At 49.2% G+C, this 27,738-nt stretch overlaps 1 protein-coding gene across 1 annotated transcript; it reads right to left on the bottom strand.

Annotated features, from left to right (window-relative positions):
• Positions 1-2,010: 2,010 nt before the first annotated feature.
• Positions 2,011-21,473, bottom strand: LOC131589649 (tetraspanin-15-like). The gene is made up of 8 exons (XM_058859322.1): positions 21,322-21,473; positions 19,105-19,290; positions 15,289-15,363; positions 13,438-13,533; positions 11,367-11,480; positions 8,500-8,553; positions 7,514-7,630; positions 2,011-2,311 (listed from the first exon to the last, which is right to left on the bottom strand). The coding sequence occupies exons 1-8, from the start codon at positions 21,400-21,402 to the stop codon at positions 2,069-2,071; spliced, it is 966 nt and encodes a 321-aa protein (XP_058715305.1). The 5' UTR covers positions 21,403-21,473; the 3' UTR covers positions 2,011-2,068.
• Positions 21,474-27,738: the final 6,265 nt, after the last annotated feature.

The following is a 27,738-nucleotide window of genomic DNA, read 5'->3' as shown; positions in this document are numbered from 1 at the left end:
GGGATTTATCACCTTGCACCCCTCGAGGTTTTACCAAATTCCCGTTTTTTTGTTGGATTTCCCGGAGAGAGGAGGAATCCTGGGAATTGTTTTGGTTAAAGGGAAAGCTGGGAATGGTCGGGAGAGGGAGACAGAGCCCGGGAGTTGATTCCGGAGTCTGGGAATCCGCCAGATCCAGGCCGAGCTCCCAAATATCCCAATCGATGAGGAATTCCAGAAAAAAACAGGATTTCCGGCATTCCCGGGAAAAGCAAACTCCAGGTCCTTTTCCCTTCACTTTTCCACCTTTTCCTTTCAGTTTTTAATTTTTCCTTCTACTTTTTTCCCTTTTTTTCCACATTTTTTCTTTTTTTTTCCCTTTTTCCCCACATTTTTTCCTTTTTCCTTCTACTTTTTTCCCTTTTTTTCCCACATTTTCCCCTTTTTTTCCACATTTTTTCCTTCTACTTTTCCCCCTTTTTTTCCCACATTTTTTCCTTCTTCCTTCTACTTTTTCCCCCCCTTTTTTCCACATTTTTTCCTTTTTCCTTCTACTTTTTTTCCCCTTTTTTTCCACATTTTTTCCTTTTTTCCCCCTTTTTTCCCCCATTTTTCCCATTTTCCTTCTACTTTCCCCCCCTTTTTTCCCCACATTTTTTCCTTTCCCTTTTTTCCTTTTCCTTTCCCATTTTTCCCTTTTCTATTTCCCATTTTTTTCCCTTTTCCTTTCACTTTTTTTCCTTTTAATTTCATTTTTTTTTTCCTTTCCCTTTTTTCCCCCCCCTTTTCATTCCCATTTTTTCATTTCCATCTCCCAGGAAAACGCTGCCATTCCCAGATCATGGATGAATCCCTGAGGTCCGGCACCACCGGGATTTTCTGGGATAAAACCCCACATTTTTGGGATAAATCCCAATAAATCCGGGATGGAATTCCCACCTGGATCGAGAAATTTGGGCTAAAAAAATAAAACTTTGGGAAAGGCAATTCCTTACCTGCTCCTTCCAGGCCGGGATCCATCCGAGGGAATTTCCTCCATCCCGGGATTATCCCAAACAAACCCATCCCAATATTAAAAATTCCTGGGATCTCCTCCACAATTTCCCAGGAAATCAGCAGGAAAACAAGGCCCCAACCTTGGAAATTCCATTTATTGGGAAAAAAAAAACCCAAATTCCCCCTGGGAGGCTTCAGGAGATTCCCGGAGATTTTTAGTTTTCCCAAAGAAACTTTGGGAGCTGAGAGGGAAAATCCCATTTTTTAGTTTTCCCAAGAAAGGAAAAACCCCATTTTTTCACAGTTTTCCAAAAAAAAAAAAATCCCTGCAGGACCTGAGAGGAAAAATCCCATTTTTTTCACATTTTTTCCCAAAGAATCTTTGGGAGCTAAGAGGGAAAAATCCCATTTTTTCCCAAAGAAACTTTGGGAGCCAAGATGGAAAAATCCCAATTTTTTCCCAAAGAAACTTCGGGAGCCGAGAGGGGAAAAATCCCATTTTTCCCCCATTTTTTTCCCAAAGAAGCTTCGGGAACCAAGAGGCAAAAAATCCCATTTTTTTCCCAGTTTTCCCAAAGAAACTTTGGGAGCTGAGAGGAAAAAATTCCAATTTTTTCCCAAAGAATCTTTGGGAGCCAAGATGGAAAAAATCCCATTTTTTCCCAAAGAAACTTTGGGAGACAAGAGGGAAAAAAACCCCATTTTTTCCCATTTTTTCCCAAAGAATCTTTGGGAGCCAAGAGGAAAAATTCCATTTTTTCCCAAAGAAATGTTGGAGCCAAGAGGGAAAAAATCCCAATTTTTCCCAAAGAAACTTTGGAAGCCAAGAGGAAAAAATCCCAATTTTTCCCAAAGAAACTTTTGGAGCCAAGAGGGAAAAATCCCATTTTTTTCACAGTTTTCCAAAAGAAACTTTGGAAGCCAAGAGAAAAAATCCCATTTTTTCACATTTTTTCCCATTGAAAGTTTGGGAGCCGACAGGGAAAAATCCCATTTTTTCACATTTTTTCCCAAAGAAACTTTTGTAGCCAAGAGGGAAAAAATCCCAATTTTTTTTCCACGTTCCGCTCCGATCTCCGAGTCCGTGTCCTCCTCACACTTTGCTGGCCCAGGCGGCTCCTTCCTCCTCCTCCTCCTCCTCCTCCCGGGCATTCCCGGGATTTACCGGGATGTATCCGCCCTCCCTGGGCAGGCACCAGCAGCAGCCGGCGCCGCGGAGATCCAGGGGGGCCGAGCGGAGATCCCGCGGGGATCCCGGGAAATCCACGGAATCCAGGCGGGAGCGGATCTCGTTGAGCTGCTGCCAGTGGAGCCAGGACATGGCCAGGCCCAGCACCTGCGGGAGCCGGGGGGAAAAAAAATGGGAGTGGGAAAATGTGGGATTGGGAAAATGTGGGATTGGGAAAATGTGGGATTGGGAAAATATGGGATTGGGAAAGTGGGAAAATGGGATTGGGAAAATGGGAACAGGGAAAATGGGATTGGGAAAGTGGGAAAGTGGGATTGGGAAAATGTGGGATTGGGAAAATATGGGAAAATGGGATTGGGAAAAGGGGATCAGGGAAAATGGGATCAGGGGAAATGGGATTGGGAAAATGTGGGATTGGGAAAATATGGGAAAATGGGATTGGGAAAATGTGGGATTGGGAAAATGGGATTGGGAAAATGGGATCAGGGAAAATGGGGAAATGGGATTGGGAAAATGGGATTGGGAAAATGGGAACAGGGAAAATGGGATCAGGGGAAATGGGAACAGGGAAAATGGGATCAGGGGAAATGGGATTGAGAAAATATGGGATTGGGAAAATGGGATTGGGAAAATGGGATTGGGAAAATGGGATCAGGGAAAATGGGAACAAAGGCCTCGGTCAGGATCCCGAATCCCAGAAAAACCAGGGAATTCTGGAAGGGAATGAAATCATCCAAAGATCCCAGTCAGGATCCCGAATCCCAAATTCCAGAGAAAATGGGGAATTCTGGAAGGGAATGAAATCATCCAAAGATCCCAGTCAGGATCCCGAATCCCAGAAAAACCAGGGAATTCTGGAAGGGAATGAAATCATTGAAAAGTCTCAATCCAGATCCCGAATCCCAGAAAAACCAGGGAATTCTGGAAGGGAATGAAATAATCCAAAGATCCCAGTCAGGATCCTGAATCCCAGAAAAACCAGGGAATTCTGGAAGGGAATGAAATCATCCAAAGGCCCTGATCAGGATCCTGAATCCCAGAAAAAATGGGGAATTCTGGAAGGGAATGAAATCATTGAAAAGTCTCAATCCAGATCCCGAATCCCAGAAAAACCAGGGAATTCTGGAAGGGAATGAAATCATCCAAAGGCCCCGATCCAGATCCCGAATCCCAGAGCCGTCGCTGCCGCTGATTTATGATCCCATTCCCATCCCAGCCCGGCCCTAAATTCCCTCTTCCCGCTTAATGAGAGCGGCGGAAGCTGTCAGGAATTATGGATGCATCCAATATCCAAGGACGGCGTTTTCCCGGAGCGCTGGCGGATCCGCGGAATTTACGGCGCCGCGGGGGGAAAACGGGAACGGAACGGAGCAAAGCTGAGGCTGGGAAAATGAAAAAAGCGGAATTTTTTCCTGGATCCAGGAGAACCAATCCTGGAATTGTTGGAAGTTAAGGAGCGGCCGGTTCTTCCCGGATGGAATTTGACCCTTCCCAGGCTTTTTTTTTTGGGAGTGCCCAGGAAGAGAAAAATCCATGGAAAAGCTGCTCCTCCAGGGGGTGAATAAATCCCGGGAGCTTGGCACGAGGGAATCCATAAAAATTCCATTGGGAATCATGGGAATGATGGAACCCATGGAATGAGACGGTCCCGAAGGTCCCTCCCGACCCAAATCATTCCATGATTCCCTTTGGATCAGTTTTCCACTGGGAATTTGGGCTGGAATCACCGCAATTCCTCCCTGGAAGCGATGGAGGGATCCTCTCCTCCTCCTCTGGAAAAAAAAAGGGATCAGGAATTTCGGGAAAAGGCTCAAATTTCCATTCCCACCTCATTTTCCAAAGGAAAAAGGGCCTGGAAGTCCATGGATTTTTTCCCTTAGCCGTGCCTGACTCCAGCAAGGAAAATTCCCTGCAGAAACCCTTTTCCATGGAAATCTGGGAATGTTCCCCAGTTCTGGCCAGATCCTGAATGCTGAACCATTCCAGGTTTTCCCAGCTTTAACAAAGCCCCAAAATCGGGATTTTCCCACCCTTTTTTTTTGGACTTTTCATTCCCTAAATTGGGATTTATGGAGAGATCAGATGGAAAAATCCCGTTTATTCCCTTTCCCCGCTCCGGAAAGCCGGGGAGATGGGGGAGCAAACAAATCCCAAATTAATCTTCCAAGGAAATATTCCCGCTGCAGGGGGAACGTTTTCCATCCCTGTCAGCGGGAGATGGAGAGGCCGGCCTGGAAAAGGAGGAAAATTCCGTGGTTTTTTTTCACGGAATGGAGTCGTCGATCTCCGGGATTGACGCTCCGGGGAGGGAACGGCCGCCCCCACAGCCGAGGATCTGAGGATGGATGGGACACAGGGAAAAATAAATCACTGGGATGGATGGGAACGCTCGCCTTCGGATTCTTCGGGATGGAAAAATTCCATGTTTTTAGGGGAAAAAAAAAAAAATGGGATTGCAGAGGTTTTCCTGCTCCTGTTCCATTGATGAGAGGGGCAGGGAATGATCCAGGGGACTGGGAGAACTGGGAATGCTCCCCTGGAGAAGGGAAGGATCCAGGGAGAGCTTCCGGAACATTCCAGGGCCTGGAGGGGCTCCTTGGAAATTCCAAAGGTTTCCAGTTGTGGGATGGAAAAGGTTTGGAAATGGATTATTTGGGGAAAAAAAAACGGCAGCAGCTTGGAAAGACTCGGAGAAGGGAAATTCCAGGGAAATTTTGGAGCCGTTTCCAGGGTCTGGAGGGTGGAGAGGGGTTGGGATGGAGGGACAGGAGTCAGGGAATGGCTCCCAGCGGGAAAAGGGAGATTGGGATGGGATTTTGGGAAGGAATTCCTGGCTGGGGATGGAATTCCCAGAGGATCCGTGGCTGCCCTGGATCCCTGGGAGTGCCCGAGGATCCACCTGGGATAATGGGAATTGTCCCACATCCCACAGGGGGGTGGGATGAGAGCGTGAAGATCCTTCCCAACCCAAAGAATTCCCAAATTCTCTGGAATAACAACAGGGGGGGGAAAAAAATAAATAAAAAAAATAAAATTAAAAAAAATAAAATAAAATAAAAAAATAAAAAATAAAAGAATCCCTGGAAAGGGGCGGGAAGGAAGGAGCTGCATTCCCAAAAAACCTCTGGAAGAGTTTCTGTGCCTCATTTCCAGCCCAAGCACGTCCCCAGCCCCGCGGAGAATCCGTCTGGGGGCGGGGAAGGAGACGGAGGCGGGAGAAGGACGGATGAGCTCGGCTGCTCCGGGGCCGCTCCGTGATTAATGCCGGAATCTGGGAATGGAAAAGTCCTTGGGAATGTGTGGGATGAGGAGCCAGGGTTGGAGCACGGGAATTTGGGAATGGGAAAAGAGAGAGAATTCCAGGGATGGATGGATGGATGGATGGAGGTGAAGTTTGTGGAGGAAAAACCAACACAACCTCTCTGGGGGGGATTGGATGGTCCTGGATTTGGGGGGATCCCGGATTCCCAGGCTTCCTGAACCTCTGGAGCAGGATCTTTAACCCCTTCCCGCCCGGACCCGCAATTCCAGCCCCATCCAATCCGCCTCTGGAAAGGGCAGCCGCGCTTCCCGCTGAATTCCCTGCAAATCCTGCCAGGATCCAGCCCCATCCATCTTCCCAGCGCTGAAATTCGGGAGCAGATGGGGAGGACGAGCTGCTCCAGCTCCTGCTGGGATCCATCAGCATTCCCGCTGAATTCCCAATTAACGGAGCCACTCCGGATCCATCAGGGCTCGGCATTCCCGGGGATTTCTCCCCAGCATTCCCAATTAACGGCGCCACTCCAGACCCATCAGCATTCCAGGGATTTCTCCCCAGCATTCCCAATTAACGGCGCCACTCCAGACCCATCAGGGCTCGGCATTCCCGCCGATTTCTCCCCGGCGTTCCCAATTAGCGACCGGCCGTTAATGGATGAGGCCGCGGGAGGCGGCGCCGATGGATCGGGATGAGATAAATCGGGATTGGCTCTCCAAGCCCCATTCCAGACCTTTTTCCTGCCTTTCCCGCTGCTCATTTGGAAGGAAACGCTCCCAAAAATTTCGGGAAGGGCTCCCCCGCCTCGGGATCGCGTCTAAACCCAAAGTCCAGCCCTGAGAAATGATCCCAAATTTCCCCCCCAGCTGCTGCTTTATCCAAGCCCTTCCAGGCTTTTGGTGCCAGCAGAAAACCGGGAAGAGTTTCAGGAATAAAAGCAGGAATGTTTGGGAATAAAAGGTTCCATTCCCGTTGGGATCAAACCCCAGCCCCGGGAAGCGTCGCCCCAGGAATCCCAACAAAATCCCAACATTTCTGCTCAAAATGAATCCAAAAAAGTCAAATCCACAGCAAATCCTCACTTTTGATCAGGAATAACTCGGGAGATCCAAGGCCTGGCAAATCCAGTGGATTTGGGGATTGGGATTTAATTGGGAGAGGAATTTGGGATGGGGATTTATCCTGGGTCCCATTCCCGCGGCGTTTGCTGGATTTGCTGGGCCAGGATTTGCTCCCAGGGGCTTTTCCTGGATCCCAAATTGGATTCCAGGAGGAAAAATCCTGGAGCTCCTTCGGCCAGGACGACTCTTCCTGCCCCAACCACCAATCCCAGAGGGAATTTGGATCCCGAGGGATTTCCTTCCCACCCTCCAGCCCAGCAAAGAGATCCCTCAGATCTGGGGACGGAGCTGAAAACCCCAAAACTCCAGCCCTGATCCTTGCGGGTCTCCCCAGCTGGGAATTCCGGGAATTCCGGGAATCGGTATGCAAATGAGATGCAGATTTGAGCTCCTCTCTAATCAGGGCCTTGATTAATCCCGAGGTTGCTGGGGGTGGAAGGAGGAATTCCTGCCGGGAGGATGCGGAGCCCAGGGCGTTTCTTGGGAATTTTTTACATTCCCGTGGTTTTTTTGGGACAATTTGGCAAAAAAAACTCAGCAAGGAGAGGGAAAAAGGGAAAAATCCCCTTAATCCAGAGGGGGAGAATTCGGGAATCTTTTTTTTTGGGAATGCTCAAAGCCTGGGATTTTGGGAAGTGTCCCCGGTGTGGGATGGGATTCGAGGCCCCTTCCCACCCAAACCATTCCAGGATTCCCCGAGCTGGGCCTGGAAAATCCATTGAATCCATGGAATTTCCGTGGTTTTTCCAAGAGGGAAAACCCCCAGCTGGGTCTGGAGGAGGAAAATCCATTGAATCCATGGAATTTCCGCGTTTTTTCCAAGAGGGAAAACCCCCAGCTGACGCCAGAGTTTTTTTTTTTGGGGAAGTGAGACCTCCCCTCCGGAATCTCCGGAATTCCGGGATTCAGGCCGGGTCTCCCCAGCTGGGAATTCCGGGAATTCCGGGAATTCCGGGATCCAGGCCCTACCTGAGGCAGCAGCAGGGAGCAGACGATGGCCAGGGTGGCCTGGAAGTTGTCCTTGAGCCAGAGCCCCACGGCGTGGATGCAGCCCCGGACGTGGATGGTGCCGAGCAGCTCCAGGCGCTGGAGAGCCGAGACAGGATCCCAAATTCCCCACGGATTCCCAGGAAACGCGGCCCCCTCCCGGGAGTTTTGGCGGAAAAACCTCGGATTTGGGAGTTTTTGGCCCAAATCACCGCCCCGGGGGAGAGGTTTTTGTTCTCACGCTTCCAGGGGGAGTTTTGGAGCTGAGGTCGGAACGTTGTTGGGATTAAATCCCGAATTTTGGGGCTCTGAGTGGGATCCTGGACCATCAAATTCCCTCAGGCCTCTCCGAGCTGGGAATTCCCGCGTTTCTGCTGGGAATTCTGCCAGGAATTCCCACATTTCTGCACTTGGAGGATCCTGGGCTGATCCCTCCGCCCTCCAGCTCCGCCCTTTTTCCACAGGGAAGGTTTAAGGGAATTCCCAGGTGGGGAATCCCTGGGCACCAAAATTCCAGGGAAAAGCCCCAAAACTGAGTTTGGAGCAGCTGCATCCCAGCCTTGCTCGGGAATGGGGAATTCCTGCAGGGAGCGTTGGATTTTTGGGATTTGGGGGAAGAAGGAGTAGGAAATTCCCCAAAATTCCCCAAAATTCCCAAAAATTCCCAAAATTCCCAAAAATTCCCAGAAATCCCCAAAAATTCCCGAAAATTCCCCAAAAATCCCCAAAATTCTCCAAAATACCCCCAAATTCCCCCAAATTCCCCAAAATTCCCCAAAAATTCCCAAAAATTCCCCAAAATTCTCCAAAATACCCCCAAATTCCCCCAAATTCCCCAAAATTCCCCAACAATTCCCAAAAATTCCCCAAAAATTCCCCAAAATTCCCAAAAATTCCCAAAAATTTCCCCAAAAATTCCCAAAAATTCCCCAAAAATTCCCCAAAATTCCCCAAAATTCCCAGGTCACCTCCTTGTCCAGGGCGCGGTACCCGCACAGGGTGTTCACCACTCCTCCGGGAGCCTGCAGAGAAAGGGAACGGATTTATCCCGGGAAAGGCGACGGAAAACACCAGAAATCCAAACAAAACCGGGAATTCCAGCGGTGCCCGGGACAATCCGGGCCCCCCCTGACTTTGGGGACTTGAGGGAAAATCCCAACCCAAAACCATTCCAGGATTCCGGAGCCGGGCTGGGAGAGCTGGGAATGTTCTCCTGGAGAAGGGGAAGGATCCAGGGAGAGCTTCTGGAACATTCCAGGGCCTGGAGGGGCTCCAGAGGGGTTGGGATAAGGGATGGAGGGACAGGACCCTGGGAATGGGGAGATTGGATGGGATTTGGGATGGAAGGAGGGTGGGAAGGAATTCCCAGAGGATCCCTGGAACACCCTGGAATTGTCCCTGTGGGTGGCCCTGGATGGGATTCAAGGTCAGGGAATTCCCAGGATTTGGCTTTCCCAATTATTTTCCCAGAATTCCGGGGCTGTGCAGGGATGATTCCTTCACCAACGAGGCCAAATCCATCTCAAGGAAATTCCGGAGGGGAGGTCTCACTTCCCAAAGAAACCTCTGGCGTCAGCTGGGGGTTTTCCCTCTTGGAAAAAACACGGAAATTCCATGGATTCAATGGATTTTCCTCCTCCAGAGCCAGCTCGGGGCTCTGGCTCAAGGACAACTTCCAGGCCACCCTGGCCATCGTCTGCTCCCTGCTGCTGCCTCAGGTAGGGCCTGAATCCCGGAATTCCCGGAGTTCCCAGCTGGGGAGACCCGGCCTGAATCCCAGAATTCTGGAATTCCGGAGGGGAGGTCTCACTTCCCAAAAAAACCTCTGGCGTCAGCTGGGGGCTTTCCCTCTTGGAAAAACCACAGAAATTCCATGGATTCAATGGATTTTCCTCCTCCAGACCCAGCTCGGGGAATCCTGGAATGGTTTGGGTGGGAAGGGGCCTCGAATCCCATCCCACACCGGGGACACTTCCCAAAATCCCAGGTTTTGAGCATTCCCAAAAAAAAAATATTCCCGAATTCTCCCCCTCTGGATTAAGGGGATTTTTCCCTTTTTCCCTCTCCTTGCTGAGTTTTTTTTGCCAAATTGTCCCAAAAAAACCACGGGAATGTAAAAAATTCCCAAGAAACGCCCTGGGCTCCGCATCCTCCCGGCAGGAATTCCTCCTTCCACCCCCAGCAACCTCGGGATTAATCAAGGCCCTGATTAGAGAGGAGCTGAAATCTGCATCTCATTTGCATACCAGGCTAATTAAACCCCTTCACATTTCCCTCTTTTTTCCCATTAAAATCCCCCGGAACAATGAGGGATTGATGAGGAATTTTCCTTGCAAGGGCCAGGGCTGGGATCCGGCACCGATATTCCGGGAGATCCGGGAGCTTGAGCCGGTTCTGGAATTTTCCAGACTTTTTGGGATATTTGGAGTTTTCCACGGATCCTGAGGTTTTATTCTCAGATGGAGGAATTCCGTGAAGGAATTCTGTGGGATTAAACGATCCAAAAAAATCCCGGCTTGGTTTGGATTCCCAAATGTGGGAGAAGCTCCTGGCTCTGGAATTCTGATCTCCTCCTGGGATCAGGAATTCCAGCTTTTCCTGGAAAAAAATCACCTTTTCCCAGGGATCCAGAGCGATCCAGAATCCTCCTGGCAGAAAATTCCTCAAAAATCGCCTCATTCCCCAAAAATCTCCTCGCTGGGAGCCGGGAGCAGGAACGGGATCCCAAAAACTCCCAAATCCCTCCGGGAATGGGACTGGGGAGGATCCAGATCCCAAAATCCTGGAATGGGATTTTTTTTTTTTTTTGTCCCAAATAATCCAATCCCAAACATTTTCTATCCCACAATTGGAAACCTTTGGAATTTTTAACAATTCCTTCATTATCCCAGGATTCGGCGTCTGTGATCCCAGAAAATTCCAGACTAATCCATAAATATTCATATTCCATCGCCTTCATCCTCTCCCGCCAAAATTCCATCAAATCTTTTTCCAGCTGGGAATGATTCAGTGGAAAAAGATTTGGAGTAGAAAAAAATGGCGGGAAAAGGGAAATTCCCGGGAATTTTGGTGTTTTCCATAAATAAATATTCCTATTTCAGCTGGCTTGGAAAAAACCATTGGGAAGGGGGAAATTCCCGGGAATTTTGGTGTTTTCCATAAATAAATATTTCTATTTCAGCTCTCCCACTGGAATTCCATCAAATCTGAATCCCTCTGGCATGGAAAAATGGGTGGGAAGAGGGAAATTCCTGGGAATTTTGGTGTTTTCCATAAATAAATATTCCTATTTCAGCTCTCCCGCCAAAATTCCCTCAAACCCGAATTCCTTTGGCATGGAAAAAACAGCGGGAAGGGGGAAATTCCTGGGAATTTCGGTGTTTTAAATAAATAAATATTTCTATTTCAGCTCTCCCGCCAAAATTCCCTGGAACCCGAATTCCTCTGGCATGGGAAAACCTTTGGGAAAGGTGTGAATTCCCGGGAATTTTGGTGTTTTCCATAAATAAACATTCCTATTTCAGCTGGCATGGATAAACCAGTTGGGAAGGGGGAAATTCCCGGGAATTTTGGTGTTTTCCATAAATAAATATTCCTATTTCAACTCTCCTGCTGAAATTCCCTCAAATCTTTTTCCAGGTGGGAATGTTACAAACCCAAATCCCTCTGGCATGGAAAAATGGGTGGGAAGGGGGAAATTCCCAGGAATTTCGGTGTTTTAAATAAATAAATATTCCTATTTCAGCTCTCCCACCGGAATTCCCTCAAACCCGAATTCCTCTGGCATGGGAAAACCTTTGGGAAAGGGGAGAATTCCCGGGAATTTTGGTCTCACCGCGCGGACGCAGCAGGAATGCGGCACCCCGCAGGCCAGGGCGCCGCTGCCGTTGCACCAGTGGTACCGGTTCACTTCCCAATCCCGGAATTCCTCCCCTCCGCAGCAGGAAAACTGCGGGAAAAACAGCGGGAGAGGATGAGGAGGGAGCTGGATCATCCCCATGGAATCGCAGGGGAAAAACGGGAAGGGATTCCCGCTGCAAAGGGGTTTGGGTGGAAATTCCTGCCTGGGAATTTCCAGGGAATTCTCCAGCCCTGAAGCACCTGGAAAAAGCCTTAAAAATCCTGGAAAAAGGGTTTGGAATCGCTCCACTGGCATTGGGACAGCAGGGAATGGATTCCCAGGGATACAGGGATAACACGGGAGGGAATTAATTGGGATAAGGGGAAGGAATTCCTGCCTGGGAGGGTGGGGAAGGGCAGGGATGGAATTCCCAGGGAATTCTCCAGCCCTGGAGCACCTGGAAAAAGCCTTAAAAATCCTGGAAAAGGGGTTTGGAATTTCCCTGCTGGCCATGGATTCCCATGGATACAAGGATAACAGGAGGGAATTCACCGGGATAAGGGGAAGGAATTCCTGCCTGGAAGGGCTGGGATGGGATTTTCAGGGAATTTTCCAGCCCTGGAGCACCTGGAAATGCCTTAAAAATCCTGGAAAAGGGGTTTGGAATTTCCCTGCTGGCCTTGGGACAGCAGGGAATGGATTCCCAGGGATAACAGGAGGGAATTCACCGGGATAAGGGGAAGGAATTCCTCCCTGGGAGGGTGGGGAAGGGCTGGGATGGAATTCCCAGAAAAACCGGAGCCTTTGGAATTGTCCAAGGCCAGGCTGGAACAAGCTGGGATAAGGGAAGGAGTCCCTGCCCAGGAATTTTTCCTGGAATTTTTCCAGGAAAACCAGGAATTTTCCCACCCCAAACCACTCCAAAATTCCAACCCAATCCCCATTCCCACTTCCCGATTTTTCCCCGCGCCCAGGGAAGCTGAAGGGTTAAAAAAAAAGTGGGAATTTTTTCCCATTTATCCCCATTTTGGGAGGGATTCGGATCCATCCACGGTTTAATTCCAGGTGACAAATCCAGCTTTTCCCCAGGGATGGATTTGGGATTTCTCTTCCCGTCAGGAGAAATTGGGATCAAATCCTGCAGCTACAAAGGGAAAAATAAATTCAAACCAAAAAATCTCCTTTTTTTCTCTTTTTTTTCCTTCTTTTCCCGCGGCGAGGATCAAAAAAATTCCAATCAAAGTCACTCCGTGTCCTCCACGGAATAAAAACGAGCCTCGGAAAAGTCGGAATTCGGAAAATCCTGGAGTGGAAATGTTGGAGTGCTTGGAAAAGCAGGGGAAAAACGGATTTTTCCCATTTTTTAAGCGTTTTTTTGGGATTTCGGGAAGGGTTTTTTTTCCCTCTGCTCCTCTTTTCCAAGGAAAAGCAGGAAAAATTCTTGGGATCTTCCTGTTCTGCTCCATCCCAGATTTACAATCCCTGGAATTCCGGGATTTCTTTTGGTGCCAGCTGGGCTGGAGGAGGGAGAGAAGATCCCAAAAAAACTCAAGGAAAAAGGGGAGGAAAATCCCAAAGGGAAGCAGGAGGTGGGGAAAATGGCGGGAAAAAAACATGGAATGATGGGAAAAAAAATGGAATGATGGGAAAAACAACATGGAATGATGGGAAAAAGCCATGGAATGGAGGGAAAAAGCCATGGAATGGCAGGAAAATGCAGTGGAATGATGGGAAAAAATAATGGAATTATGGAAAAACAACATGGAACGATGGGAAAATGCCATGGAATGGCGGGAAAAAGCCATGGAATGGAAATATCCCGCCACAATCCAATTCTGGGAACAGCCAAGACTCCTCCCAAATTCCAGGATAATTCCCAAAAAAATCCCCCTGGGTTGAGCTCGGCCAGGCAAAACCCGGCAAAAAAAAATTCCCAGGGAAAACCCCAGCGGGTGAAAATATCCAAGGAAAACACCCCAGGGATGGGAATGACTGAAAATCCAGGGAAAAGGGGGCGTGGGATTGACAATTCCCGGGAAAAATTCCCCCTTTTCCGCATCCAAACCTTTTCCTGCACAAAATCCAGGATATTTTTGAAGTCCAGGTCGTCGTAGTAGTGGCGGATTCCCTCCTGGATGTTGGAGTGGAAAACCTCGTTCATCTGGGATGGAGAAACCAAAAAAAATTGGGAAAACTCCGGGAAAACGGCACAAAATTCCAAGTTTTTCACGGCTGGCGCCGAAGGAGGAATTTTTCCCCCATCCCAAGGTGATTTCCCGGGATAAAATCCATCATTTTGGAGCTGCTTGGATTCGTTCCCGGCACATCTGAGCACACCGAGGAATTTTTATCATCCTGGTTTTTCCTGCTCCGTTTAATTTGATCCCAAACTCCTCAATCCCACGGAAAATCGGGATTTTTGAGCCCTGGCTGAAGGTTCTGCAGCCTCAGGAGGGGGAAATGAGCTCGGAGAGGGGAATTATCCATGGAAAAATATTCCAGAGGCGGAAGCAGAGCCCTCCCAGGACCCCGGATCCTTCCTGATCCCGAGAAATCCCTCGGAATTCCAGCAGGGAATGGCCTGGATGGGCTGGGGATGGCACTCCAAGGAATTCATGGAATTAGGGATGGAATTTAGGGATGCCTGGGAATGTTCCTGGGCAGGCTCCGAGTGTCCAGGGTGGATTCTCCGCTCGATTCCCAAAAACCGGGAATGTTAATGGAGGGAAAAGAGGAATTTTCCCGGAGTTTGGAGCAGCTGGAAAAAGAGAGGGAAGAGGAAAATCCAATTTTCCAAGACATCGTTGGGAAGAGCGGGAGCAGGGAGGGAATTTGGGATTCCCGGGAATCCGGGATATTTTCATTCCTGGTTTTCACCGTTTCCCGCTGGTTTCTCCCCGGAATAAACATTCCCAATTTTTTGGGGGAATTTGAGGGTTTTTTTGGGTCTGAAAGGGTTTTTGGGAATCCCTCTGGAATTCAATCCCAGTTTTCCAGCTGGGAGTTGAAAGGCTCATCCCAATTCCATTCCCAGGAATGACGACTCCGGTTTTGGGAATAAACGTTCCCAAATTTTTTTGGGGGAATTTGAGGGTTTTTTTGGGTCTGAAAGGTTTTTTGGGAATCCCTCTGGAATTCAATCCCGGTTTTCCAGCTGGGAGTTGAACCTCCCCAGGATCCCAACTCCATTAATCCCCCCGGCCTCATTTGCATATCAACGAAGCTGATTTGCATATCGAGCCACAGAATTAATTCCCGGTCACGGCCGATTCCATCTGAAATCCGATTTATTCCGGGATTTGGGAGCTGATGAACATCCCTGGCTCCAGAGGCGGATTTCAGCTTCCGACAATTCCAGGTCGGATTTTCCCCCTCCCTCCTTTCTCCCTCTCTCATTGTTTGGGGTTTTTAATGAACTTTTGATATCGCTCCCAATTAAACTCTAATTAATCCTCAATTAATTGAGGTTTGGAGCTGCCGGCGTATCCCGGAATTCCAACCCCGGGAATTGCAAGTCCAGGTTTGGGAATGACAATTTGATTTTTGGGAATGACAATTCCATGTTTGGGAATTACAATTCGATTTTTGGGAATGAGAATTCAATTTTTTGGGAATAACCATTCAATCTTTGGGAATGACAATTCAATTTTTGGGAATGACAATTCCATGTTTGGGAATAACAATTCCAGGTTTGGGAATAACAATTCGATTTTTGGGAATAACAATTCAATTTTGGGGAATAACCTGACCATGTTATTTTTTTGATGTTGTTTTTTTGTGTTTTTAATTTTTTGGGAATAACCATTCCATTTTTTGGGAATAACCATCAATTTTTGGGAATAACCATCCCGTTTTTTTGGGAATGCCAACTGAATTCCCGGGATTTCCGGGTCCCCGGAGCTGCCCCCGCTCCCACCTTGTTCTCGAAGATGATTTCCATGAGGATCAGCAGCAGCTCCGTCAGGAAGATCAGCAGGAGCACCCAGAAGAACTGGAATGAGGAAAGGATGGATTATCCCAGATCCAACGGGGACACCAGGGAAACAAGGAATTCTTCATTGGAATTCCGGTTTTCCCGGGAATTTTGGCCGTTTTTCTTCCCTGGCACAAAGCTCCGAACAAATTCCGGATTTCCCGGAGAAACTTCCCGAGGAAACAAGGAATTCTTCATTGGAATTCCGGTTTTTCCGGGAATTTTGGCCGTGTCTCCAAACAAATTCCGGATTTCCCAGAGAAACTTCCCAAGGAAACAAGGAATTCCTCATTGGAATTCCAGTTTTCCCAGGAATTTTTGGCCGTTTTTCTTCCCTGGCACAAAGCTCCAAACAAATTCCGGATTTCCCGGAGAAACTTCCTGAGGAAACAAGGAATTCTTCACTGGAATTCCAGTTTTTCCGGGAATTTTGGCCATGTCTCCAAACAAATTCCGGATTTCCCGGAGAAACTTCCCGAGGAAACAAGGAATTCTTCATTGGAATTCCAGTTTTTCCGGGAATTTTTGGCCGTTTTTCTTCCCTGGCACAAAGCTCCAAACAAATTCCGGATTTCCCGGAGAAACTTCCCGAGGAAACAAGGAATTCCTCATTGGAATTCTGGTTTTCCCGGGAATTTTTGGCCGTTTTTCTTCCCTGGCACAAAGCTCCAACAAATTCCGGATTTCCCGGAGAAACTTCCCGAGGAAATCTCCCTCCGGCTCTGGATGCTGAGTCAGGAAGAGCTGCTCGATTCCAATTCAATTAACGCGGCCACTAACGAGCCCATCCATCCTAATTCCCGAGAAACGACAACAAATTCCCAGAGAAACCTCGGGAATGAGAAACCCCTCCCTTAACGAGCTCCCTGGTTTTGTTCCTCGTTAATTATTCCCAAATCTGGGTATCCCAGCCCCAAATTGGGGCGGTTTCGGAGCGCGAATCCCACGGGATGGGAATTTCCAGGAGATGGATCCTGGGGATTTTGGGATGTTGGGAAGAGCCTGTTCCCGGTGGATAAATGGGATAAACGGGAGCGGGGGCGGGAGATGGATGGAGCTTTCAGCCGCTCCCAGCGGGCACAAATCATCCACAATTCCAGAAGGAATTCCAGGGCTCCGGGGGGGAAACGAGCCCGGAGCCTTTGAAACGCGAATTCCTGATCATTTGAAACAGAAATCTGGGATTAAACAGGATCCTGGATCCTTTAAAACACAAATCCAAATTAAAACATGATCTCAGATCCTTTTAAACACCATTCCCAAATCCTTTAAAACACAAATCCAAATTAAAAGACAATCCTGGATCCTTCTAAACACAAATCCAAATTAAAACACGATCCTGGATCCTTTTAAAGAAGATTCCCAAATCCTTTTAGACACAAATCCAGATTAAAACACGATCCTGGATCCTTTAAAACACAAATCCAAATTAAATCATGATCCTGGATCCTTCTAAACACCATTCCCAAATCCTTTAAAATACAAATCCAGATTAAAACACGATCCTGGATCCTTTAAAACACAAATCCAAGTTAAAACACGATCTGGGATCCCTTAAAACACAATTCCCAAATCCTTTAAAATACAAATCCAAATTAAACCAGGATCCTGGATCCTTTTAAAGAAGATTCCCAAATCCTTTTAGACACAAATCCAAGTTAAAAAATAATCCTGGATCCTTTTGGACAGAAATCCTGGATCCTTTAAAACACAAATCCAGATCCAAACACAATCCCAAACCTTTGTAGGAAAAAATTCCCAACCTTTAAACACAAACCTGGATCCTTTTAAATCCCAAATCCTTTAAAACTCAAACCCCAAATCCTTTAAAACACAATCCCAGATCCAAACACAATTCCAGATCCAAACACAATTCCAGATCCAAACACAATCCCAAACTTTTGTAGGCAAAAATTTCCATCCTTTAAACACAGACCTGGATCCTTTTAAATCCCAAATCCTTTAAAATCCCAAATCCTTTAAAACTCCATCCCAAATCCTTTAAAACTCAAATCCCAAATCCTTTAAAACACAATTCCAGATCCAAACACAATCCCAAACTTTTGTAGACACAAATTCCAATCCTTTAAACACGGACCTGGATCCTTTTAAATCCCAAATCCTTTAAAACTCCATCCCAAATCCTTTTAAACACAAATCCCAAATCCTTTAAAACTCAAATCCTTTAAAACTCAATCCCAGATCCAAACACAAATCCAGATCCAAACACAATCCCAAACTTTTGTAGGCAAAAATTCCCAACCTTTAAACACGGACCTGGATCCTTTTAAATCCCAAATCCCTTAAAATTCAAATCCCAAATCCTTCAAAACTCAAACCCCGGATCCTTTTAATCACAATTTCCTCGTTTTTTCCATAAAAAGCCCCAAAAGCCGCAGCTGCCGGGCCCAGCTCGGCTCCAAGAGCTCCTCCAGCTCCTCTTTCCCTGATTGCTTTTGTTCCCGGGATTTCTCCTGGAAAAGCCAATTCCCGATCCGCACAAAGGCTCTGATTGCACCTCCCCATTCCCAAAAAACCCCGGAATTGGCTTCTCCTTGGGAATTGGCTTCTTCTTGGGAATTCTCTTTTCCTTGGGAATTCACTTTTCCTTGGGAATTGGCTTCTCCTTGGGAATTGGCTTTTCCTTGGGAATTGGCTTTTCCTTGGGAATTCACTTTTACTTGGGAATTGGCTTTTCCTTGGGAATTCTCTTTTCCTTGGGAATTCGTTTTCCTTGGGAATTCACTTCTCCTTGGGAATTGGCTTTTCCTTGGGAATTGGCTTCTCCTTGGGAATTGGCTTTTCCTTGGGAATTCGCTTTTCCTTGGGAATTTGCGTCCCGGGATGGACCCCGGGAGGGAAAAAAAATGGTGGGAATTCCGGATCCTCCTGGAATTCCTTCCTGGAAACCCCCCAGACACGGAGGTGACTCTGGATCCATGGAATTCCCTCCTGGAAATTCCCAGCCCATGGAGATGACTCCAAATCCATGGAATTCCCTCCCTAGGCTCCCCAAACCATGGAGATGATTCAGAATCCATGGAATTCCCTCCTGGAAATTCCCAAACCATGGAGATGAATCCAGATCCATGGAATTCCCTCCCAGCCCATGGAGATGACTCCAAATCCATGGAATTCCCTCCCAGCCCATGGTTTTCACTCCGAATCCATGGAATTCCCTCCCCAGTCTCCCCAGCCCATGGTTTTCACTCTGAATCCATGGAATTCCCTCCTGGAAATTCCCAAACCATGGAGATGAATCCAGATCCATGGAATTCCCTCCCAGCCCATGGTTTTCACTCTGGATCCATGGAATTCCCTCCCCAAACCAAGGTTCTGACTCCGAATCCATGGAATTCCCTCTCAGCCCATGGAGATGACTCTGGATCCACGGAATTCCCTCCCAGCCCACGGTTTTCACTCCGGATCCATGGAATTCCCTCCTGGAAATTCCCAAACCATGGAGATGATTCCAGATCCATGGAATTCCCTCCCAAACCATGGTTTTGACTCGGAATCCATGGAATTCCCTCCCAGCCCATGGAGATGACTCTGGATACATGGAATTCCCTCCCAGCCCATGGAGATTATTCCAGATCCATGGAATTCCCTCCCAGCCCATGGAGATGACTCTGGATCCATGGAATTCCCTCCCCAAACCATGGTTTTGACTCGGAATCCATGGAATTCCCTCCCAGCCCATGGTTCTGACTCGGGATCCATGGAATTCCCGGTCTCCCAGCGCAGGCCCATCCTCACCATCCTCAGCAGGGTGCGGTTGTCGCGGAGGCTCCCGAGCATTCCCAGGAAGGACACCAGGAACACGGTGATTCCCAGCAGGAGCAGCAGCACGGCCGGAGCCAGGAAAATCCCTTCCAGGCTCTTGTGCCGCTGCCGCTCCACCTCGGCGTAGATCCCCACGCTCAGGATCAGCAGCCCCAGGATCTGCAGGGATTCCAGGGATTTTGGGGATTTCAGGGATTTCTGGGATTTCAGGGATTTTCTGGGATTTTTTTGGAATTTTCTGGGATTTTTTTGGGATTTTCTGGGATTTTTAGGGATTTTTTTTTTATTTTCTGGGATTTTTTTTTGGATTTTCAGGGATTTTTTGGGGGGATTTTCAGGGATTTGTTTTGGATTTTCAGGAATTTTCTGGGATTTTTTGGGGGATTTTCTGGGATTTTTTTGGGGGGATTTTCTGGGATTTTCAGGGATTTTCTGGGATTTTTTGGGGATTTTCTGCGATTTTTTTGGGGTTTTTCTGGGATTTTTTTTTGGATTTTAAGGGATTTTTGGGGGATTTTCTGGGATTTTTTTTCGGATTTTCAGGGACTTTTTGGGGGGATTTTCTGGGATTTTTGGGGGATTTTCTGGGATTTTTTGGGATTTTCAGAGATTTTCTGGGATTTTCTGGGATTTTTTTGGGATTTTCTGGGATTTTCTGGGATTTTCTGGGATTTTCTGGGATTTTTTTTATTTTCTGGGATTTTTTTTGGATTTTCAGGGATTTTTGGGTTTTCTGGGATTTTTTGGGATTTTCTGGGATTTTTTGGGATTTTCAGTGATTTTTGGGATTTTCAGGGTTTGTTTTGTATTTTCAGGGATTTTCTGGGATTTTTTTTGGGATTTTCTGGGATTTTCAGGGATTTTTTTTTTTATTTTCAGGGATTTTTTGGGATATTTGGGATTTTCAGGGATTTTTTTGTTTGGTTTTCAGGGATTTTTGGGATTTTCAGGGATTTTTGGGATTTTCAGGAATTTTTGGGGGGAACCCTAACCCCTCCCCTCTCAATTTTGTGGGAATTTTCCATATTTTTAAATATTTTGGGATTTTCCAAGGAAAGAGGGGAGGGTTTTTTTTGGAAAAAAAACCCAAAATCTTCGGGAAACCCCAAATTCCCAAATTTTAAACCTCGACCCCCCAAAAACCCCTCGGGATTTGATCCCAAGGAGCCAAAAATTCCCAAGGGAATTCCTCCAAAATCCTGCTTTGATTGGGAAAACAACCTCATGGGGTTAATGAGGCCGGGAGGAATTAATTATGCAAATGAGGCCGCAATTAGGTCAGGCTGAAAGGCCTCGGGAGCCTCAGGATTCCAGAGAATTCCTTGGAGCGGAATTCCCGCCTGGGAAGATCCAAAATGGGGAATTTTTCCCGTTTTTTGGGCAAATCCGAGCGGGATAATTCCCAAAATTCCCCCCCAAAAATTGGGAATTATCCCGGGGTTCATCCAGGATTCCTAAAGTGGAACTGGGAGGAAAATCCCGATTTTTTCAGTTCCTTCAACACCCCAAAATCCTCTTGGGAACCCCAAATTTTGGGATTTTTCCCGGATTTGTTGGGAATGTTGCAGGAATCGCAGCCAAAATTAAAATGGAATTAAAATGGAATTAAAATTAAATTAAAATGGAATTAAAATGGAATGAAAATGGAATGAAAATGGAATGAAAATGGGAAAAAATGGAGAAAAATGGGGGGAAATGGGGAAAATTGGGGAAAAAATGGGGAAAAAATGGGGAAAAATGGGGAAAAATGGGGAAAAATGGGGAAAAATGGGGAAAAATGGGGAAAAATGGGGAAAAATCGAGAGAAATGGGGGAAAATGGGGGAAAATGGGGGAAAATGGGGGAAAATCGGGAAAAAATGGGGAAAAATGGGAAAAAATGGGGAAAATGGGGAAAAATCGGGAGAAATGGGGAAAAATCGGGAGAAATGGGGGAAGATGGGGAAAAAATGGGGAAAAATGGGGAAAAATCGGGAGAAAATGGGAGAAAAACGGGAAAATGGGGGGAAATCGGGGAAAAATGGGGAAAAATGGGGAAAAAATGGGGGGAAAACGGGAAAAAATCGGGAAAAATCGGGAGAAATGGGGAAAAATGGGGGAAAATGGGGGGAAATAGGGAAAAATCGGGGGGAAATGGGGGAAAATCGGGAAAAATCGGGAAAAATGGGGAAAATCCGGGAAAAGAACGTACCGAGAAGAGCGTGGAGTAGGCGGAGAGCGCGAATTTGATGCCGAAATAATAAAAATGGGAATCGCGGCAGGTCCGGCCCATCCCGGCCGCTCTTCCCGGCTCATTCCCGCTTGGAATTCACGGCTGGAATTTGAACTTGGCCGATTTCCGCCCGGAGGGAGCGGCGGATTTAACCCTTCCAAGGATCCGGGGATGGAAATTCCTGCCGGGATGGAGGAAAAAAGGGAATTTTTATCCCGGGATTTCACTGAGGGATCGCCCCGCGCTTCCTCTGCCTCTGGAATTCTTTTGGATTCCCCCGGATTTTGGGATATTTTGATTTTTCCTGGGATTGTTTTTGGGGTTTTTTTCCTGGTTTTTTGTGTTTCCATCCAGGCGGATCCGGTTGGGAAAGGCTGGAGAGGTTTGTGCTGGGCTGGGGTGAGACAGAGCAGGGGTGACTTGGGTTTGGGGGGATTTGGGGGGATTTTGGGGATTTTTGGGGATTTTGGGGGGTTTTTTGGGTCAGGCCACTTTCCCTTTTTAACCTCCCTTCCCACCCAGCTGTAAAATTCCCTTTACTGAGAGCTCCTTAAATTCCCTTTTATTTCTATTTTTATTTTTATTTTTATTTCTATTTCTATTTCTATTTTTATTTATATTTTTATTTTTATTTTTATTTCTATTTTTATTTTCATTTCTATTTCTATTTTTATTTCTATTTTTATTTTTATTTTTATTTTTATTTCTATTTCTATTTCTATTTCTATTTCTATTTCTATTTTTATTTTATTTCTATTTTTATTTCTATTTCTATTTTTATTTCTATTTTATTTCTATTTTTATTTCTATTTTATTTCTATTTTTATTTTTATTTTTATTTTTATTTTATTTTCCCCTCTTCTCCCCCAAGGAATTAAAATCCAATTCCCTTTCCCTGCCGGAGACGGAGAAATTCCGGCAGCGGAAATTCTCCCGTTCCACCCTCGGGGATGAACGAGCAGAAACCGACCTGGAATGATCCATTTATCCCATTTATAATCCCATTTATAATCCCATTTATTATCCCATTTATTATCCCATTTATTTATCCCATTTATTTATCCCATTGATCCCAAAAAATCCCGACTGGAAAAGGATTTGAGGCTTTGGCACCGCAGGAGGGAGGTGGGAGCAGCCCAGGGTTCCTTCCTGGGTTGTTTTGGGATTTCTGGGATTTAATCATTAACGAGGAATCGATCCCGGGAATGAATCAGGGGGGAAAGGGAAATGGGAAAAGGGGAGGGGGAGAAAGGAGGGAAGGGGAAAAGGAAAAGGGAAAAAGGGAAAGAGAAAAAGGGGGAAAAAGGGGGAAAAGGAGGGAAAAAGGGGAGGAAAGGAAAAGGGAAGGGAAAAGAGAAGGGAAAAGGAAAAATAAAAAGCTGCAAAACCTCCATGTGCGGCTGGGGGCGGTTCCCAATCCCAAATCCCAGTTTGGGGGTGATTCCCAATCCCAAATCCCAGTTTGGGGGCGATTCCTAATCCCAAATCCGGGTCTGGGGGCAGCTCTCAATCCCAAATCCCAGTTTGGGGGCTGTTCCCAATCCCAAATCCCAGTTTGGGGGCTGTTCCCAATCCCAAATCCCAGTTTGGGGGGCGATTCCCAATCCCAAATCCCAGTTTGGGGGGCAATTCCCAATCCCAAATCCCAGTTTGGGGGCGATTCCCAATCCCAAATCCCGATTTGGGGGCGATTCCCAATCCCAAATCCCGGTTTGGGGGAGGTTCCATTCCCACATTCCCATTCCCATTCCCGAATTCTCACATTCCCAGCTCCCATTCCTGGCTCCCATTCCCACATTCCCAGCTCCCATTCCCGCATTTCCCATTCCCACATTCCCATTCCCACATTCCCAGCCCGCATTCCTACATTCCCAGCTCCCATTCCCGCATTCCCAGCTCCTATTCCCACATTCCCATTCCCGCATTTCCCATTCCCACATTCCCAGCTCCTATTCCCAGTTCCCATTCCCACATTCCCGGCTCCCATTCCCACATTCCCACATTCCCAGCTCCCATTCCCGGCTCCCATTCCCGCATTCCCAGCTCCTATTCCCAGCTCCCATTCCCTCATTCCCGGCTCCCATTCCCACATTCCCAGTTTTTTTGGGAATGCTGCCATCAGGAGCCTCAGGACCCATCCCGGACCCCTCTGGATCCCCCTGGAAACGCCGCGATCCCGCCTGGAATAAACCCCGGGATCGTCCTCCCTCCACAACCCAAGAATTCCAGAAGTTTCCATCCCCAATTCCTCCGGGATTTACCTGGAGCGGCTCCTCTTCCCGGCAAAAACCGGGATTTGGGATCATCCCCGGGCCATCCCTGCGGGAAAAGCGGCGCTGCCGGCGGAATTCCCGGCGGAATTCCCAGCAGAATTCCCGGCGGAATTCCCGGCAGAATTCCCGGCAGAATTCCCCGCGGAATTCCCGGCAGAATTCCCGGCAGAATTCCCCGCGGAATTCCCGGCAGAATTCCCAGCGGAATTCCCGGCAGAATTCCCGGCTCCCACTTTAATTAAATTCCAGCCACCGGGAGAGGAGGGATTTTCATGGAGAGGGAATTTTGTGGAGAGGGAATTTTATGGAAGGAATTTCGTGGAGAGGGAATTTTGTGGAAGGAATTTCATGGAGAGGGAATTTTTATGGAGAGGGAATTTCATGGAGAGGGAATTTTTATGGAGAGGGAATTTCATGGAGAGGGAATTTCATGGAGAAGGAATTTCGTGGAGAGGGAATTTTGTGGAGAGGGAATTTTATGGAAGGAATTTCATGGAGAGGGAATTTTTATGGAGAGGGAATTTTTATGGAAGGAATTTCATGGAAGGAATTTCATGGAGAAGGAATTTCATGGAGAGGGAATTTTGTGGAGAGGGAATGGGAAGCGCTGGGAGCGATCCCAGGGCTGGTTCGGGAGAAATAAAGATAAAAATCAGGGATAAATTAATCAGGGATAAATTAATCGGGGATAAAATCAATCATGGATGAATTAACCATGGATAAAATCATCATGGATAAAATCATGGATAAAATCATGGATAAATTAATCTTGGATAAATTAATCTTGGATAAATTAATCATGGATAAAATTATGGATAAAGTAATCATGGATAAAATGATGGATAAATTCATGGATAAATTAATCATGGATAAAATGATGGATAAATTCATGGATGAATTAACCATGGATAAAATCATCATGGATAAAATGATGGATAAAATGATGGATAAATTAATCCTGGATAAAATCATGGATAAAATCATGGATAAAATGATGGATAAAATAATGATGGATAAAATGATGGATAAAATGCTGGATAAAATCATGGATAAAACCATGGATAAAATCATGGATAAAATGATAAATAAATTAATCATGGATAAATAATCTTGGATAAAGTGATGGATAAAATGATGGATAAATTAATGATGGATAAAATGATGGATAAATTAATGATGGATTAATTAATCATGGATAAAATGATGGATAAAATGATGGATAAATTAATGACGGATAAATGAATGATGGATAAATGAATCACGGATACAATCCCGGAGCTTTGCCGTTCCCGGGATCTCTCAATTCCTGCCGCTTTTCGGTCCCCAGGAGCGCGCGGGGAGATTTTGGGAGCGGGGGGAGGGAAAATGGGGATCGGGAAGGGCTGGAAAGGCGCAGGAGCCGCTTCCAGCGGGAGCTCGGGACCGGCAGCGGCGGCGGCGGCGGGGCCTGCGGAGCCCCCGGGAGAGGGAGGGGACCGGGAGGGACCGGAGGGACCGGGGGGACCGGAGGGACCGGGAGGGACCGGGAGGGGACCGGGGAGGGGACAGGGGGTCGGGGAAAGGAGCGGGGAGGGGACCGGGGGAGCGGGGAGGGGACGGGGGGGACCGGGAGGGGACCGGGGAGGGGACAGGGGCTCGGGGAAGGGACCGGGAGGACCGGGGAGGGGACCCGGGGGACCGGGAGGGGACCGAGGGTCGGGGGAAGGGACCGGGGAGGCGACAGGGGCACGGGGAGGGGACAGGGGAGGGGACCGGGGGTCGGGAGAAGAGACCGGGGGGACCGGGAGGGGACAGGGGGGACCGGGAGGGAACCGGAGAGGGGACCGGGGGACCGGGAGGGGACAGGGGAGGGGACAAGGGAGGGGACAGGGGGACCGGGGAGGGGACAGAGGGTCGGGGGAAGGGACCGGGGGGACCGGGGAGGGGACCGGGGAGACCGGGGAGGGGACCGGGGAGGGGACCGGGGAGACCGGGAGGGGACCGGGGAGGGGACCGGGGGTCGGGGAGGGGACCGGGGGGACCGGGGAGGAGATCGGGGGTCGAGGGAAAGGACCGGGGAGGGGACAAGGGAGGGGACAGGGGCTCGGGGAGGGGACCGGGGGACCGGGGGACCGGGGGAGGGCTGTCCCCGGGCCGGCTCTGCCCACCCGGTTCTGGCACCGCCCGCGCCGCCCATAAAAGCTCCGCTCCTGCCTCGCCCGCTGCAGTCGGGTCCGCGGCACCGGCTGTGCCCGGGCCCGAACCCAACGGGATCCGCAGCCCGAACCGGGAATCCGCATCCTGAACCGGGGAATTCGCACCCCGAACCGAGCGGGATCCGCATCCCGAACCGGGGAATCCGCATCCTGAACCGAGCGGGATCCGCATCCCGAACCGAGCGGGATCCGCACCCCGAACCGGGAATCCGCACCCCGAACCGAGCGGGATCCGCATCCTGAACCGGGAATCCGCATCCCGAACCGGGAATTCGCATCCTGAACCGGCTGCATCAGGTACCGAGAGGAGCCGCATCCTGAGCCTGCTGCTCCCCGAAGCGCCTGAATCCCGAACCGGGAGGGACCCGAACCCCGAACCGGGAGGAATCCAAACCCCGAACCGGGAGGAATCCAAACCCCGAACCGGGAGGAATCCAAACCCCGAACCGGGAGGAATCCGCACCTGCTGCGCTGCACCGGCACCAGGAGGGACCCGAACCCCGAACCGGGAGGAAACCGAACCCCGAACCGGGAGGAAACCGAACCCCGAACCGGGAGGGATCCGAACCCCGAACCGGGAGGGATCCGCACCTGCTGCGCTGCACCGGCACCGGGAGGAACCCGAACCCCAAACCGGGAGGGATCCAAATCCCGAACCGGGAGGGATCCAAACCCCGAACCGGGAGGGATCCGCACCTGCTGCGCTGCACCGGCACCGGGAGGGACCCGCACCGCGAACCAGGAGGGACCTGAACCCCGAACTGGGAGGGACCCGAACCCCGAACCGGGAGGAATCCAAACCCCGAACAGGGAGGGATCCGCACCTGCTGCGCTGCACCGGCACCGGGAGGAACCTGAACCCCAAACCGGGAGGGATCCAAACCCCGAACCAGGAGGGATCTGAACCCCGAACCGGGAGGAAACCGAACACCGAATCAGGAGGAACCTGAACCCCAAACCCGCTGCCCCCCGAGCCAGGTCCTGCACCCCAAACCCGCTGCCCCCTGAGCCGGGTCCTGCACCCCAAACCCGCTGCCCCCTGAGCCGGGTCCTGCACCCCAAACCCGCTGCCCCCTGAGCCGGGTCCTGCCAGGTCCTGCACCCCAAACCCGCTGTCCTTGGGCCGGGTCCTGCACCCCAAATCCGCTGCCCCCCTCAGTCGGGTCCTGCACCCCAAACCTGCTACCCCTGCACCCCAAACCTGCTGCCCCTCGAGCCAGGTCCTGCCAGGTCCTGCACCCCAAATCCGCTGCCCCCCTGAGCCAGGTCCTGCACCCCAAAACTGGCTCTGCACTGACCCTGCTGCACCCTAAACCAGGCAGGTCCTGCACCCCAAACCCGCTGCACCCTGGGGCAGGTCCTGCACCCCAAAATTGCTGCCCCCCCGAGCCAGGTCCTGCACCCCAAAACTGGCTCTGCACTGACCCTGCTGCACCCAAAACCAGGAGGGCTCTGCACCCCAAAACAGCTGGGCCAGGGGGACTCCACACCCCAAAACAGCTGGGCTGGGAGAACCCCACACCCCAAAACAGCTGGGCCAGGGGGATCCCACACCCCAAAACAGCTGGGCCAGGGGGACCCCACACCCCAAAACAGCTGGGCCAGGGGGACCCCACACCCCAAAACAGCTGGGCCAGGGGGACCCCACACCCCAAAACAGCTGGGCCAGGGGGACCCCAAAACAGCTGGGCCAGGAGAACCCCAGACCTCAAAGCCGCTGGACCGGGAGGACCGGGAGGACCCTGAAGCCACTGGACTGGGAGGACCCCAGACCCCAAAACAGCTGGGCCAGGGGGACCCCAGACCCCAAAACAGCTGGGCCAGGAGAACCCCACACCCCAAAGCCGCTGGACCAGTGGCCAGGAGGACCCCAGACCCCAAAACAGCTGGGCCAGGGGGACTCCACACCCCAAAACAGCTGGGCCGGG

The sequence above is a fragment of the Poecile atricapillus genome, chromosome 29 (genome assembly GCF_030490865.1).
Source record: "Poecile atricapillus isolate bPoeAtr1 chromosome 29, bPoeAtr1.hap1, whole genome shotgun sequence".
In the NCBI taxonomy this organism is placed as follows: Eukaryota; Metazoa; Chordata; class Aves; order Passeriformes; family Paridae; genus Poecile; species Poecile atricapillus.
Note: the sequence above shows the minus strand (reverse complement) of the source record. Positions and strands in the feature narration are given on the sequence as shown.